The following is a 17,074-nucleotide window of genomic DNA, read 5'->3' as shown; positions in this document are numbered from 1 at the left end:
GGCGAGGAGCTGGACGGCTTCGAGGGCGAGGCCTCGAGCACCTCCATGATCTCGGGCGCCAGCAGCCCGTACCAGCCCACCACCGAGCCGGTGAGCCAGCGCCGCGGGCTGGCCGGCCTGCGCTGCGACCCCGACTACCTGCGCGGCGCGCTCGGCTGCCTCAAGGTCGCCCAAGTGGTAGGTGCCGGGCGGGGCCCCAGGTGCGGGCGGGCGGCCTAGCCGGGCGCCTTCCCTCCCCGCTACCGCTTCGGGGGCGCAGGCCCTGCGGGCCGCCGCCGCGCACTCGCCTCCCGGGGCCAGACCCCAGCTGCTCGCGCCCCCTCTCCCTCGCGGGGTCCTGGGCGGCCCTCCCACCTTCCCTGGGGACCCTGCCCTCTCCAGCCCTGCAGCCTCAGCTGTGCGCCTCCTACCTGAACACCTGCCCCCCGGGCCTACCTGTTCACTCCCGCCTTCGCCGTCGCCAGCCTTTTTCATTATTGGGCTTGGTGGTCAGCGAAGCCCGGCGCGGAGGTCATGCTGTCCCCTGGGTGACTACTGGTCACAGCAATTTGTGGCAGGTTTTCGGGGCCCTCACAACCTCCACCTCCGCTGAAGGCCCTTCTCTGTCTGCTTCCACCACTGGGGACTGTGGCTTGATTTCCTTCTCCGCATGTGGCAGAGTGCAGGGCATAGGGTAGATACTCAATAAATGTGTTGAATGGAGGCATGTAGCCTAGATGCAGCGGGGGTGCCCAGATCTGCCCCCCAAAGTCTCCAGTTTATACCACAGAGGTTTGATTCCCGCTAATTAACCTAGAAGACCCAACCAGCATCCCTCAATCCTCTGCCCCAGCTCGGTGGCTGGCATTGCCCAATTGGTACCCAGAGTTAAATCACTGGAGGAGGGCAGCCAGTGTTGGAGGCAACAGAAACAGAGAACTTTCTGTCAGACTTGTCGATAGTAGAGCTCATCTCAGAATTCTTCTTTTCAGCTTCCAGGGTGTTCAGGGCAGGGGCCTGCCACTTCTGCCCCTCTTCTCTGGTTTTGTAACAGGCCTCTCTGGGCAGTTGCTTAGCTCTCTTGTGGACAGGGCATGCTCCAGTTCAGGGAAAAAACGTGTCCCCATATTCCCTGTCACAGGTAGGCCTTCCTCTGAGGCCTGGCAGCAAAACTTTATAGCCTTCTCGGCCAGAGAAGCCATTTGCTTAGAGCTGCAATGTGTGTACATTGTTTCTTCCAGGCACTGGGCTTATGCTTAGTTGAGTACATAGATAAACATCCCTTGGGAATAATATAAAATGTGGACACCCTTTAAATGAAGGTCTCAGTGTTTGTAAATTGCAGAATCATAGACTATTTTCTCTCTCTCCGGCTTGTTCTGCTGATATCCAGGGGATATTTTTGAAGGGCTCTAAAAAAGGCAAATGGAATAGGTTACCCCTATCTAGAATTTTAAACTGACCTTATCCGGTAAGCTGGAATGTTCTCAGGGATATGTTGGTTCTGTAGTTAGGCATTGCTGTTAGCAAAGAGAATGGAGGAGGTGGGGGAGGGAGGAGGGTGGTGTATAACTGCCTTTTAAAAGAGGCAGCTAGCCAATGTTTGAGTACAGCACAGATAATCAGAAATGAGTAAAAAAACAGGGCGTGAACTTGGACCCAGGTGGAAAATAGGGCCTTGCTAAGTACCTTGCTTTGTTTATTCTGTGGACTTTTGAAAGTAAAGAGAACTAGCCACTCAAAGGATCTGGTAAAAGAATGAAAATCAGTAGTTTGTATAAAGTGCTGGTTGCCATCTCATCGCTGGGACTTTGTCACCTAAGGCCAGGAATGGAAGCCGGTGGTATTTGTCATTGCCTTTTGGTAAGATGCTGTTTTGTCGTAGAAATTTGCTTTTCATCTGGAAAAACTTGCGGGCCCAGCCCCTAAAATCTCGCGTAACTCTGCCATTTGTCTCATGTTTGAATTTAAACAGTAAGAGGATGTGTGGGTGAGTGAAAGAAAGGGACCTGCTTGAAGGGTACGGCAACTTGAAACAGTCTTCCATGTACTTGGCTTCTCAGCCTTGATATCAAGTCAGGGTTTTTTGGGGGCGGAACCCTCACAAAGCTGAGAGATTGGACTCTAGATTTAAACAAGAAGCCCTTGTGAAGATATTTTTAAGATGTTTACAAAGTTCAGAATCCCATCAGGAAATATGGATAAGTTATAATTCTTACCTTAGAGCTTATATTACAGTTAACATATTGTTTTTGAGAAATATCTGACTTTTTCATTTTAGTTTTTTCATGGACATTTTTTGTGGTTTGTGGCCTCTCGCAACCTGTAGCGATCCTTCCTACTCCAAGTGTGGTCCATAGAATAGCACCATTACCAGCATCTGAGCTTGTTGCAAATGCAGACTCGGAGAGCCAACCCTAGACCTTCTGAATCATAATCTGCACTTTAACAGGATTCCCCCGGTGATTCATATGCACATTCAAGTTTCAGACTTATTATTTTTTTAAGACTTTATTTATTTATTTGAGAGAAAGAGTGAGCGAGAGAGAGAGACAGCATGAGCAGGGGGAGAGGGAGAAGCAGTCTCCCTGCTGAGCAGGAACCAGATGTGGGGCTGGAACCCAGGACCCGAGGATCATGACCTGAGCAAAGGCAGACGCTTAACTGACTGGGCCACCCCCTGAACTTACCTTTCTATATCATTTTATTTATTGATTTATTTAAAAGATGTTATTTATGCATTTGAGAGAGAGAGAGAGAGTGCACAAGCAGAGGGAGAGACAGGGAAATGGGGAGGCAGGCTCAACTCAGACACTTAACCGAATGAGCCACCCAGGTGCCCCTCTATATCATTTTTTTTTTTTTGGCAAAGTATTAAAGCCTCACACAGGTGCTAGCAATCAGTTCTCTATCAGAACCATTATACTCAACCTCAAGGCTGAGGTTTTACTGTAAAACGAGCCTTTGCCTCCTAAAAGGATTAAGAGAATGAGGTGATGTATAAATTAGCACCTAGCATTTTAGGTGCTTAGTGTGTAATAAAAGATATCATTGCTGCTAATTAATATTTCCTGTCTTTAAAGAAACTTGGTGAAATTGCCATCCCCAAATTACAATTATATATTTGAATTAAAAATAGTTTACTTCCTAGTGATTTATTTTTTTTTTAAAAGATTTATTTATTTATTTTAGAGAGCGAAAAAGAGAGCTAGTGCGGGGAAGAGGGAGAGAGAGAGGCAGACTCCCCGCTGAGCACAGACACCCCCCCCCCCCCAGCAATCTCAGGACCTTGAGATCATGACCTGAGCTGAAATCAACAGTCCTTCGCATAACCAACTGAGCCACCCAGGTGCCCCAACTTCCTAGTGATTTAAAAGTTAAATTGTTGGGGCTCCTGGGTAGCTCAGTCCGTTAAGCTTTTGCCTTCGGCTCAGGTCATGATCCCAGGGTCCTGGGATCGAGTCCTGCAATGGGCTTCCTGCTCATGCTCTCTCTCTCTCCCTCTCTCAAATAAATAAATAAAATCTTAAAAAAAAAGTTAAATTGATATTTTAAATGAAATGTTTTTGATATTAAAACTAATCGGAAATATGAAAATTGATCAGTATTTTCATAGATTAAATTTTTTTTTAAGATTTTATTTATTTATTTGACAGAGAGAGACACAGCGAGAGAGGGAACACAAGCAGGGGGAGCGGGAGAGGGAGAAGCAGGCTTCCCGCGGAGCAGGGAGCCCGATGCGGGGCTCGATCCCAGGATCCTGGGATCATGACCTGAGCCGAAGGCAGACGCTTAGACTGAGCCACTCAGGCGCCCCCATAGATTAAATTTTTTTAAAAGGTTTTATTTACTTATTTACTTCAGAGAGAGAGAGAGAGCGTGTAAGCATGAGCTCGGAGAGGGGCAGAGGGAGAGGGAGAAGCAGACTCCCCGCTGAGCAGGGAGCCCGACGTGGGGCTTGATCCAAGCACCCTGGGATCATGACCTGAGCCGAAGGCAGATGCTTAACCGAGCCATGCAGGCACCCCTATAAATTTTTAAAAATGAAACTTATACCTATCTCTTAGCTGGGAAGAATGTCTCATGGTTATATAAAACAATAAAAATGAACTTTTTTTTGTGGAAAAAGACTTAGTTTCAACTATTGATTTTAATACTTCCTTTTTTTTTTTAAGATTTTATTTATTTATTTGACAGAGAGAGACACAGCAAGAGAGGGAACACAAGCAGGGGGAGTGGGAGAGGGAGAAGCAGGCTTCCCTCTGAGCAGAGAGCCCGATGCGGGGCTCAATTCCAGGACCCTGGGATCATGACTTGAGCCGAAGAGACGAGCTGCTTAGCAGCTGAGCCACCCAGGCGCCCCAATACTTCCTTCCTTCTTGTGAATGTGGATTCTGTGAGTGCTTATTGGTTTTTAGCTTCCAGACATCAGTTAATGAAATAGTTAATGTAGGCCTTTTGCTTTTTCTCATCAGCTTGGTTGAAAGCATAGTTTTGCTCGTGGGTTGGGGGTTGGGTGGTTGGGGAAGGCATTCTGTCATTTATACCATGATTTAGGACAGGGTCAGAAGAGGACAGGCCCCAGTAGGCATTATTTAGTGAGAGCTTACTCTACTGTTGTTACCCCTAGGTTATGGATGAGGAAATTGAGGCACACAGGTTGTGTCTCATTCAAGGTCACATGGCTGGTGGGTGGTAGTGCTGGGATTTGAACCCTGTGGCAGTCTGGTTTCAGAGTGTGTTCTTTAATGCCTCCTGAACACGTCATTTTGAGTTGCACAGAGCAGGCGACCTTGAGTCCAAGGACATTTCTGTGGTTTTGGCCACCCTGGTGATGGCTTGGGTGACTTTTGCATGCTTAAGAGACTTAACAAGGGTTTCGATTTCTCAGTGGCCATTGTGCAGGTGTGCAGTTCCTGTGTGGGGTCCTGCCCCTCACCCAACAGGTCTGTCCACTTCCTCAGTGAGGGGATAGGCCTTCTCAAAAGTGCCAAGAGAGTCAGCATTTCACGTCTATTTTTTTTAGTAAAGATTTTATTTATTTGAGAGAGAGAGGGAGCATGAGCATGGGGTGAGGGTGGGGGGCAGAGGGACAAGCAGACTCCCCGCTGAGCAGGGATCCTGATGCGGGGCCCAGTCCCAGGACCCTGGGATCGTGACCTGAGCCAAAGGCAGCCGCTTAACCGACTGAGCCACTCAGACGCCCCTAGTATTTCAGTTCTAAAAAGACCTCTCAGGAAGCTCTTTTGCCTCAGATCCTTTTCTTAAGCTTCTCCCATGCCTGATTGACTTTCTGACATTGCATTGTCGTTATTTTAGAACTCTTTATAACCAAGCTGGGTGATATGAGGTGTTTAAATTCAGATTTTAGTTCCGCTGATCTTGAAATCTCTTAAACCTATCCTTGTCTTGGCTTCTTCAATAGTGTAATGTGGTTAGTAATGACCAAGCATTTTAGGAATTGTAAGAACTAAGAAGTCAATGTCTGAGGGGTGCCTGGGTGGCTCAGTCATTAAGTGTCTGTCTTCAGCTCAGGTCATGATCCCAGGGTCCCAGGATCGAGTCCCGCATCGGGCTCCCTGCTCGGCGGGGAGTCTGCTTCTCCCTCTCCCACTCCCCCTGCTTGTGTTCCCTCTCTCGCTGTGTCTCTCTCTGTCAACTAAATAAATAAAAATCTTTAAAAAAAAAAAAAAAGTCAATGTCTGATAGGTGCTTTCTTAGGTAATTCAAAGGCAAATATGAGTATTTACATTTCAGGGTTGAGTAATAACATATCTTTTATTTGATGGAAACCTTGTCTGCTCTTTATCTCAAGCCAGTTGGGCAAAACCCCTCACCATTCCTGCTCTGTGCGGGGATGTGACAGGGCCTGCGGGTGAAGTAGTGGGTTTCACTGCAACGGGTTCTCAGATCTACCTTAAAGTGGCTCCTTGTAAACCAGTCTCATTTTCACTTAGGAAATTATTGTTATCTTTGGAAGTTGTCTTCATGGCCAAAGACTTAAAATCAAATTAATTCTAACAGAAAAGCAAAGTTAAAACCACTCTTAACTTTTTTGTTGTTCAAAATAATAAAATTATCATCCCAGATCTCAGGAGAGTGTAAGTACACATCCATTTTATAAAGCCAGACAAAGAGTTCAAGAAAAGAATACTATAAACCAATCGTTCTCATGAACACAGACTCAAAAATCGTCCACAAAATACTAGGAAATCAAATCCAGGGATATTATGTAGAAAGAATAGTACACCACCACCAATTGTGATTTATTCCAGGTATAAAAGACTGGTTCAGTTTTCCAAAATCAATAGATGTAATCCACCATATGACCAGCTTAAGTAACAAAACACACATTATGTCAATGGCTGCAGAAAAAACATTTCACAGAATTCAACATTCATTCATTCAGGATAAATGCTGCCAGCAAACTAGGAAGAGAAGGGAACTTCCTCAATCCAAAAAAGACAATCTATCAAAAATCTACAGGGGCTCCTGGGTGGCTCAGTCGTTAAGAGTCTGCCCTCCACTCGGGTCATGATCCCAGGGTCCTGGGATCGAGCCCTGCGTCGGGCTCCCTGCTCCAAGGGAAGCCTGCTTCTCCCTCTCCCACTCCCCCTGCTGTGTTCCCTCTCTCACTGTGCCTCTCTCTGTCAAATAAATAAATTAAAATAAAATAAATCTACAGCTAACATACTTGGTGGTGAAAATGAAAGTTTTCCCCCTGTGATGGGGAACAAAACAATGATCTCTATTCTCACCACTGATATCCAGCATTGTACTGGAAGTGCTGGCCAGTGCAGGAAAAATAAATGGAAGGCAGACAGACTGAAAAGAAAGAAAACTGTCCCTCTTTGCAGATGGCATGATTGTCTGTGTAGACAATCCCATGGGAATCTCTAGATAAAGCTCCTAGAACTAATAAGTGAGTTAGCACAGTTATAAAATACAAGGTCAAGACATAAAAATCAGTATTTCTATATCTGTATATATACAATAAAAGCAATAAATCATTAGAAACAGGAAAAAACAAACAAGAAAACCCTGACAGTTACAATAGCTCTGAAAAGAATGGAATACTTAGGTATAAATCTAATGAAATATGTACAGGATCTGTACACTGAAAATTACAAAACAGTGGAGAAAGAAATTAAAGACAACCTAAATAAGTGGACAGATATACTATGTTCATGGTTTAGAAGCCTCAGTATAGGGTTTTTTAAAAAAGATTTTATTTGACAGAGAGAGAGTGAGCACAAGTAGGGGGAGCAGTAGAGGGAGAGGGAGAAGCAGACTCCTCGCCGAGTGGCCAGGAGCCTGGGATCATGACCTGAGCCGAAGGCAGATGCTTAAGGCTTAACGACTGAGCCACCCATGTGCCCCACAGAAGACTCAGTATAGGTTTAATATTTTCCACAAATTGATCAATAGGTTTAACACAATCCCAAAATCCCTGCAAGATTTTTTTAGAGAGAGACAAACTGATTCTAAATTTTTGGGTTTTTTTTAAAGGATTTTATTTTTTTAAGTGATCTCTACACCCAGTGTGGGACTCAAACCCATAGCCTCAAAATCAAGAGTAGCATACTCTACCGACCGAGCCAGCCAGGTGCCCCGATTCTAAAATTTTTATGGAAAGTCAAATTAGCCAGGCAAACAGATGGTGAAGTTGGTGGGAGAGTATTTAGGGGTAGGGAGAACAACTTAACATCAAGTCACCTTTGTTAGGGGGTGGGGTGGGGTGTGTGTGTGTGTTGGGGAGTGGGAAGATGGGGATGGGTTCTGAGAGTATGAGACGTTTGGCCAATTTCTTGTTCATTTCACACCACAAGCCGGTCTCTTGACTTATAAATTAGGGTTGATGATAGTACTATGCACTGATGAGCCTAGCATACAAAATCCTGAGCAAAGTGCCTCACATACAACGTGTTACAGACCTGTTGGCACTATAGAATATCTCTAAAATGACACAAGTTGGGAAACCGGTGGCTGAGGGCCAGAGTGGAAGGGAGACTTAGTTTTACTGTATGACTTTTTATACTTTTTGAATTATATGCCACATGCAAATATCTTCTATTTTTTTTTTTTTTAAAGATTTATTTATTCATTTGAGAGAGCGAGAATGAGAGAGAGTACATGAGAGGGGGGAGGGTCAGAGGGAGAAGCAGGCTCCTCGCCGAGCAGGGAGCCCGATGCGGGACTTGATCCCGGGACTCCAGGATCATGACCTGAGCCGAAGGCAGTTGCTTAACCAACTGAGCCACCCAGGCGCCCCGCAAATATCTTCTATTAAAAAATTATTAAAACGTTAGCCGTTAAAAGTTCTATCTTAACATACGTTAGCCTGAAAGCTAATGTACTGACCATAACCTTTAACTTACTTTTACCTACTTTGTAATTTGGAGGCCCTTGGGGAGCACGATTTAGACAATACAGAACTCCTGAAGAAACTAAAAGCTTAAACATTTGTTCAGTAACTTTTCCTGTTTAAAAAACAACAACAACAAGCATTCTGCACGATAGTGGGCACTTGATTTATTTATTTGCTAAAGGCAAAATTTCTTTCATTTGAGAGGAATTTACCCTCATTCTATTAGTTAAAACATTATATGGGGTTATAACGTGCTATAGCATGGTGGCTATCGTTAATAATCCTGTGTTGCATATTTGAAAGTTGTAAGGGAGTAGATCTTAAAAGTTTTCATCATAAGAAAAAAAATTTATAGCTATGGATGATAACACATATTAACTAGAGTTATTGTGGTGATCATTTCCCAATATAAACAAATATCGAATCATTATGTTGTACACCTGAAACTAATAAATTGTTAAATGTCAATTATATTTCCATTTTTAAAAATTGTAACATATAGGAAACGAGGAAAAAAAATCTCAGTATGACAGATGAAATGAAAAGATGTTTGGAGTTTTTCTCTTCCAGAGGCTCAATAAGATCATGGTTTCCAATTTTTTGCTATTAAGAAGAATACTCAGTAAATATCGTGCACTCTTATTTTGATTTGTTACTATTTTTTGTTACATTTTAAGGAATGCTTTTACTAGATCAAAGGGCAGTATCATTAAATTTCTTAGCATTAAAAAAATTATGGACTTGGTCAGCATTTCTCTGCAATATGCCTGAAGGTCCCAGTTTATTCCAGTTCTCCAGTGTGCTTACCAGTGGGGAACGGTGAGCTCAGTAAGACCTTCTGGTTCCTCCAGAGTCACAGGGCAAGATCAATTCTTCCTTGATGGCCCTGGGGGAGGGCCTTTTTTCATAATTCGAGCACGGGAAGAGCCTTTCCCAGGTCATGGCCCTTCAGAGGACGCTTAGAGGAGTTAAGACGGGGGCGCCTGGGTGGCTCAGTTGGTTAAGCGACTGCCTTCGGCTCAGGTCATGATCCTGGAGTCCCGGGATCGGGGATCGAGTCCCGCATCGGGCTCCCTGCTCGGCGGGGAGTCTGCTTCTCCCTCTGACCCTCCCCCCTCTCATGCTCTCTGTCTCAAATAAATAAATTAAAAAAAAAAAATCTTTAGAGGAGTTAAGACGGGAGTGTAAGTGCACTGCCCAATCCGTGATGCTTGTCCCTCCTGGTAAAACGGATGCCTTGCTTGGGTGCTCAGGAGAGGCATATTTCCAGCCTAGAAGGAGTTCTGGAGATACCTGAGCTACAGCACATAGGTGGTCCGCCCCATAAAGGGCTGAGGTCTGTGGGGCCGCCGAGGCTGATTGTTTCGTACGGTGGTCCTGCTAGTTCCATGAGCTCTTGAAATACCCTGGGAATGCCAGCCTTCTGGCCCTCCCCCCGCAGCTGCTGTCACTGCCTCGTCTCCTCATTGCTGGAAGTAGCTTCAAATCCTTTTGTAGGATGACATCCGATTTCTCTGGAAAATCCAGTTGTTTATTAGAGAATAGAGCTGTAGTCAAAGGCCCGTGACTGTGATCACAGATTCTGAATTTTCCCAGATGGTCCCAATGTGCTGTGCTGTCTCATCAGACGATATATAAGTGCATCTGAAGTTAAAAAAAAATACTTTAAATTATGAAATATTCCAAGCATTGCAATTATAGTGATTCATATAACAAGTACTCATGTACTGACAATGTGTCCTGATACTGTTGTTTGGAAAATAAGATTATCCCGGGGCCGGGGGACAGGTTGTACGTGTGCGCGAGAAATAAAAAGCAGGGCGAGATGAGCTGGGATTTGGATTCATTAGCGAGGTGGGACTTCAGAGAGCCCAGGAGGAAGAAGGATAGACTGGGAGAGGTAGAGAATGAGAGAACAAGGCACCCCCAGACAAGGGGATGGCCTCAGCATCTTGCGTGGTGGCCGAAAGCCAACTTAAACTTTCAAAGGCTCCGTTCAAAGTGGTCCAGGGCTGGGGAGCAGGCCTGCAGCTGTCTGGAGAAGGGACAGATGAGTGGAAGGGTACAGAATTTAGAAAGCAACACCTCTTTTGGGAAATCTTATTTTATTTTTAAGCAGTTTAACTTCTTGATGGGGAAGATTTTTGTGTGAAAGATTCTCACTCGAGGTGGGGTCCAGTGTTCCATCTCAGCGCCTCTCATGTGTGGTCTTGTCTCCAGACATTAAACGATGGGGTCTGTCACTGGTTTTCAGAGTGGGGTCCCCCTGGGACCCCTAGAGTTCATTAATGTAGAAATGGGAGATTGAGAGACTGTGGGGCTAGGTACTAATTACATTTCAAAAAGACTAATATAACTGCATTAAATAGTAATCAGGCCAATTTCTTTTTTGGCTGGGATTTTATGGTACTGATTATTTTTTGTTGATCAGAAGCTTTGATTGACATTTGAGTAACAGACTCCTGCCTCAGAGTCTTCCCATTTGAGATTTATTCTTGCATCCTCCGCTCCCTGCCCCCTTCCCAAAAAATGTCACTTGGCTCTGTTCTCCAGCACTGTTGTTCTTCTGTTCGGCTCCAAAGAGACCTTCCCTGAGCACCCTGTGTAAAGTAGGACACCCCCCACCCCCACTCTTGATCCCCTCTCCCTGCTTAATTTTTCTTCGTAGCTTGGACCACCCGACTAGAACTTCAGCTCTGTGAGAGTAGAGGTGTCATGTGTTAAGTTTCCTGCTATATCCCCAGGGTCTCAAACAGTACCTGGCACATAGTAAGGCCCTCGTCAGCCAGTTGAATATGCAGAGAGAAAAGGGAGTGTTACTTAAGGTAGTTTTTAAGGTCAAACTGTTTGAAAACATAGGATCTATGAGGGAAAAATAACCTACATTTGTGTACTTACAAATAAGCTTCTGGGCTCGGTTCTGGGTGGAAAATATTGGGGAGAAAAGTATGGAAACAAAATGCCACTGTAATTCTTTTTTTTTCTTTTTTTGAACTGTGAGTTTTAAAAGGGTATCTACTGCTACTAGGAAACAGAAGCTTTTGCTTAGAAGGCAGATTTTTGTAAAAGGAGGGGAAACCATAAGAGGCCTCGCCAAGCTTTTTGCTTAGGAAAGTGTAAGATGAAAACCAGGGATTCTCCGATTATTATCGAAGTTTTCTGCTTTCTGATTAACATGTTGATAGAGAGGATCGCTCAGGATCCGCCAAGCCAGCATCTTTTGAGAGCCCTCAGCACAGAAACTTAACATGTGTAAAGAAAAAGTCAGCTAGGATTGAGGCTGGTCCTAGTGGTTGTCTTTATAAAGCTCTCTGATGAATATAAAAGAACAGCAGTTGCATGGGGCCCTGGGAAGGGAGGCCTCGATCTTCTGGAGGCTGGAGGGGGCTGTAGGAAATACTGAAACCCAGGATTTTGTCTCTGAGCATTTCAAATGACTGGTTAAGTTTGGGAATTATATGGGTTAATAAACACTTAAAATGTTGAGAGTTCAATCAGATGTGGATAGTTTTGGATGGCTTCTTTCTTACCACTACAATTTGATGACTGGTGCAGTGGAAGCCTTCATTTTTGTGGTTTCCCATTTATTCCAGCACAGCTATGAAAAACAGTTTAAGGCTAAAAGATTTTTGTGCCAATAAAAAAACCCAAAAAACAAAAAACCAACAACCCAAGCCCCAGGAACAATGGCGGTCCCAGCGGTAGTTGCCTCTTTAGCTTGCCTACTATGTCTCCACCATTTTTGGGCCAAACCCTGTATATTGTGTATACTTTAAGAGTTGGCTGAATGACTTCAGAGTTAGATCAAGATCAGTAGCTAAATGGTAAAAGTGCTAACGTATTCTCCCCTTAAAAAAAAAATCTATATATGTGTTTGAAGCCCTTGGCTGGGTCATCTGCTGTTCTGCATAAACAGGACAAAAGTCCTTGCCTCCGATGCGCTCATAGTCGGCTTGGGAGTGAGGGTTTGGTATGGGGTGTTCTTACCACCAGAGCCAAGGGCGCCCTCCTAGAGGCCGGGGACAGCTTGGCAAGGAGGCCCTTGTGGGAAATGGGCACTTCACGTGTTAGTGTTGAATAGCCAGTGGCTGGCATAGGTGTGGTGTGTCCTGTGGGGGAGAAATATACCAGGTGCTGGGAGCTGGGGGCAATCCCAGCAAAGGGGGGGGGCAGGTAAGGAGGACGGGTAAGCCTGGGTAAGGGGAGGAGGACCCAGGTTGGAAAGGGCCTGATTTGTGAGGCCAATGAATTCGGATTTCCTGAAAGAGATGGGGAGCGGTTGGAGCTGAGGCTACTTGAAATGTGGATAGTATGAATTGAGATGTGCGTAAGTATAAAATACACGCTAGATTTTGAAGTTGTAATAGGAAAAGAAAATGAAATATCTCAATTTTTTATATTAATCACATGTCAGAATAATACTTTGGATATAACTGGGTAAATATACTATGAAATTCTGTTTCTTTTTACTTTTTAAAAATCTGGCTGTTAAAAAATGTACAATCACTTATGTGGTTCTCCTATTTCTCTTGGCTGTCGCTGGGTTAAAGGGGGTGAGGAGGGATGATTTTGAGGTGGATGAGATGAGAACAGGCTGCATGATAGGAGACATTGAGTAATTCAGGTGAGAAATGAAGACCCAGTTGGTCTTTTGGCAAAGGGAGTGGAAAAGATGTGACAAATGCAATTTATACGTAGGTGGCAGTTAGGTTTTATTATAGTCCTTGTTTTTATTTTACATTATATTCAATTCATTCTCAGTCAGAAAACTATTGAAGCTAACATTTATTGCGCATTTACTATGTGCCAGACTGCTGAGTGTTACACATGTGTTCTCTCATTTAATGCCCACAGCAGTCCTGTGAGGCAGATGCTTTACAGATGAGAAAACAGGCTTTTTGATCTCACTAACTTGCTGATATGGTCCCCCCGGCTACGAGGTGGGGAGCTCAGCAGCCAACCTGCAGCGAGCATGCCTGGAACCCCTCGTGTGTGTTTCTACAACCACTAGGCAGGTTCTGAGCCTTGCACCAACATCACGCATCTTTCCCGTCCTACAGGGACTTAGTCCATTTCTGTTTCCCCTCTTCGGCCAGCACGGCTCCTGGGAGGTCTGCCAGCCTTGAGAGCCCTTCCGGCTCCCGATTCTCCCACAGCGAAGGGGTCACATCTGTCAGAGCCTGGAGAGGTGTTGGTTTCGTTATAAAGGGGAGCCTCTCAGTCCTTCTCTTTTAGCTCCTCGGACTGCCACTGAAATTTAAGAATTTCTGAGATCAGAGCGAGTGGAAGTTGTGAGGAAGCTGGAGACTGCTGGTGGAAGAGGGGTAGAGAGGTAAAAATTGAGGCTAGATTGTCTTCCTGTTCGCTTGAGCCAGCACTTCAGATTACTTGGGGTTAAAAGAATTGTTGACCTCTGGAACCTGTTTTTCCCCCGTAGAACAGCTACTACACATTATTGGCATCCATTCGGACTTTTGCTTGTTGATGGGTCTTAGAAGAGAATCTTTAAAGGATAAAATCACAACTCTCGTACAAATATAAAAGAGTTTATTAATTAATGAGGGAACCAGTAAGATTCAACCAGTAGGATTACAATCTGGTCAAAGGAAAATTCAAGGATTTGCACACACATACACCATGAAATGAATTTCAAATAGATGCCACTATTTGGCTCTAAGGGGGATCACTTGTCTCTCCACCAGACAGTTAATTTGCCTGTCTACAGACAAGAATCATTTGCACGGCTTATCAGTTTTGTACAACTTAAAAGAGTTGCAAAATATCTCAAAGGCCATAAAAGGCACAAATCCCATAGGATCAGATAACTTGGAAAGTTATGTTCTAAAAAGGCCCGTTCTTGCATTGAAGATACTCGGTAACCCTTTTGGTCCATTTCAAAATCTTTCACAATGTAGTCTGAGATGTGGGATATCTGGAGAGGGGCCTGTGTGGGCTGGATTTTTATCCACTGCATGCATGTTAGGCCCTCCCAATTTCATTTGTCCCTTTCTCTCCACGTCCTCTGCTCCTCCAGCTGAGCTGTTGGGTCTCTGGAAGAGCCTCCGTTACAGCTTTCTGTACCCCACTCTGGGTTTCTCTCTTGTTTTCTTGTTTTTCCCTGGTCACTTTCCTTCACAGAACTAGACCTTGATCACCTACACTTAGGGCCATGCCCTTTAGTCCTCAGCCTGGTCTTCAGGGGCCTGAGTCAGGCCAGAACTGAAGAAATACAGGGAAGAGGATCACCTGCCGCCGCAGGGTTGGCGTGAGGTTGAATAGAAAGTGCCTGGCGTGGAACCTGGCTGAGAGAAGCGCCTGGTGAATGCTGGCTGTTACCCTTCATGCGCATGAGTCCTGGCTCCTCCAGCTAGGTTCTAGTTGAGTCACGCTCCCATTTCAGGTTCTCCTGACCTGGATCTGCCACCTCATCCTGGCTGGAAGCTCCTTGTTCTCCCATAGTAACACGCTGATCCTGCAAGGGCACTGCAGCCTTTTGCCCAGCCAGAAGCTACCCCAGCAGGGAGTGGGCTGGGGTAAGGCTGGGTCCTGTATCCTCTTCCCTGTTTGCTCTCCCCTACCCCTCTTCCTACTGGCCCTGCTGTGCCCATCATGGGTTTTCTTTGTTCTGATCGGTCTCCTGTGATGGAGCACCAGCTTAAACTACATGTGTCCCTCACTCTCTGGACTCTGTGATTCCTTCCTTCCTTCCTTCCTTCATTTTAAAAAGATTTATTTATTTGAGAGAGAGAGAGAACGCATGCGTGAGCATGAGCAGGAGGAGCAGAGGGAGAGGGAGAATCTCAAGCAGACTTGGTGAGCTGAGCACAGAGCCCAATGTGTGGCTTAATCTCATGACTCTGAAATCATGACCTGAGCCGAAACCAAGAGTTGGACGCTTAACCGACTGTGCCACCCAGGTGCCTCTCTGGCTTTCTTTTTTTAAGTTTATTTTAAATTTATTTTTTGTTTAAGTTTTATTTATTTAAGTAATCTCTACACCCAGTGTGGGGCTTGAACTCACAACCCAGAGATCAAGAGTCTCAAGCTCCTCTGTGTGAGCCAGCCAGGCACCCCTGGATTTTCTGGCTTTCTGAACAGATTTGGGTATACTTACAGTTAATTGTACTAAGTCTGTAAACACCTGCAAGGCAGAGACCGTTTTCTCCTGTTTAGTGTTCACAGTAGCAAACACTTGGCTGCTTGGTAAGCACTTAACAATTCATCCAAGTTCAGGGCACCTGGGTGGCTCAGTTGGTTAAGCGACTGCCTTCCGCTCAGGTCATGATCCCGGAGTCCTGGGATTGATTCCCACATCGGACTCCCAGCTCAGTGGGGAGTCTGCTTCTCCCTCTGACCCTCTCCCCTCTCATGCTGTTTCTCTCTCTCTTGCTCTCTAATAAATAAATAAATAAAATCTTCAAAAAAAATTATAAAAAAACAAACAAAACAATTCATCCAAGTTCAGTTTGATGTACTAGTGAGTTTGGAACCAGCCCCAAATCCAGGAAGAATAGAAAAACAACTAATTCATGTTGAGGGTGTGTCTTCATCTGCCATTCAAAATACCATATATTGGGTGGCTTAAACAATAGTAGTTTTATTGCTCACAGTTCTGGAGGCTGGGCCAAGGTCAGGGTACCTGCAAGGTAAGCATCATTCTCAGATCTGTTGGCATGTAGTTGACAGCCAACTTGCTGTGTGTTCCCATGGCCTCTTTGTGCATGCATGGAGAGAGAGCAAGGGAGCAAGATCTCTCTCCCTCTTCCTATAAGGGCATTAATCTCATCATGACGGCTCCATCCTTATGACTTCATCCAACCCTGATAACCTCCCAAAGGCTCCCGCCCCAGATACCATCAGCAGATACCATAATTAACATATGAATTGGGGAGGGGGGGATAGACGTAAGTCTGTAGCCAGGTGAGATCATGGTATAAATCAATAGTGGAGGTTCAAGATGGCTCACAACACCTTGCAATTCAGAAAATCAGAATTTTATATTAGAAGGAAACTTGAAACCATTCATGTATGTCCCTCCTTTGTTTTATGGGTAACAAATCTGACCCCCTAGAATGTGGCTTACCTATGGCCACCTAGTTTGTTGGTGGCCCTGGACCCTGAGCCTCTTTCCCAGTGACTTAGCTGCTTCCGCTCTGTGAAGACAGTTGTGGAACAGCTCTCTGAATTCAGATCATCTTTCTTACCCTTTATGTGATTATGGGGGTAGAGGATGAGTAGTAAATATCCTTGGGTGCTTTTTAGGTCAGTAATTTAGTAAAGACCATATAGGGCAAATCAGGTCTTTGCCTGCGATGTCCTGCCGAAAGTGCAGGTATCTAATCAGCCCAGGCAAACTGCCCAAGTGAACGTCCTGGGACGGCCAGTTGACTTGGGGGTCCCAAAGTTTGGGTTATAACAAAACCCAAATGTTGGTAGAAATAAAGTTGCCTTTTTGTCCCTTCATTTGTCTATAATAAATTGAGCTCAGGATAATTTGCCAGCATGGTCTATCTTCTTTTAGAGTATGGTTTTGGAGCTGAAACTGGGAACACAGACCCCCATTTGTCACAGGGGATGCATCCAGATGGCTCTTTGCAGGTCCTGAAATGTGTGATGACCGTGGAGGGGTAATGAGGGCGTTACTGGTATTGCGGTGCTTAAGGTGGTTTTGGTGAGGTAGTTGGGAAGACCCTGCATATGCCTCATCTGCATTAGATGCTTTAGAAA

At 45.0% G+C, this 17,074-nt stretch overlaps 1 protein-coding gene across 1 annotated transcript in view; it reads left to right on the top strand.

Annotated features, from left to right (window-relative positions):
* The first annotated feature begins 6 nt into the window (after positions 1-6).
* Positions 7-17,074, top strand: part of CMTM4 (CKLF like MARVEL transmembrane domain containing 4) — a 61,540-nt gene continuing 44,472 nt past the window's right edge. The window contains exon 1 of the mRNA XM_021704110.2: positions 7-177. Coding sequence (XP_021559785.2) covers positions 46-177 — 132 coding nt within the window. The 5' untranslated portion in view covers positions 7-45. The remainder of the gene's footprint in view (positions 178-17,074) is intronic.

Source organism: Neomonachus schauinslandi, chromosome 16, assembly GCF_002201575.2.
Source record: "Neomonachus schauinslandi chromosome 16, ASM220157v2, whole genome shotgun sequence".
Taxonomy (NCBI): domain Eukaryota; kingdom Metazoa; phylum Chordata; class Mammalia; order Carnivora; family Phocidae; genus Neomonachus; species Neomonachus schauinslandi.
This window is presented reverse-complemented; position numbering and strand designations above follow the sequence as displayed.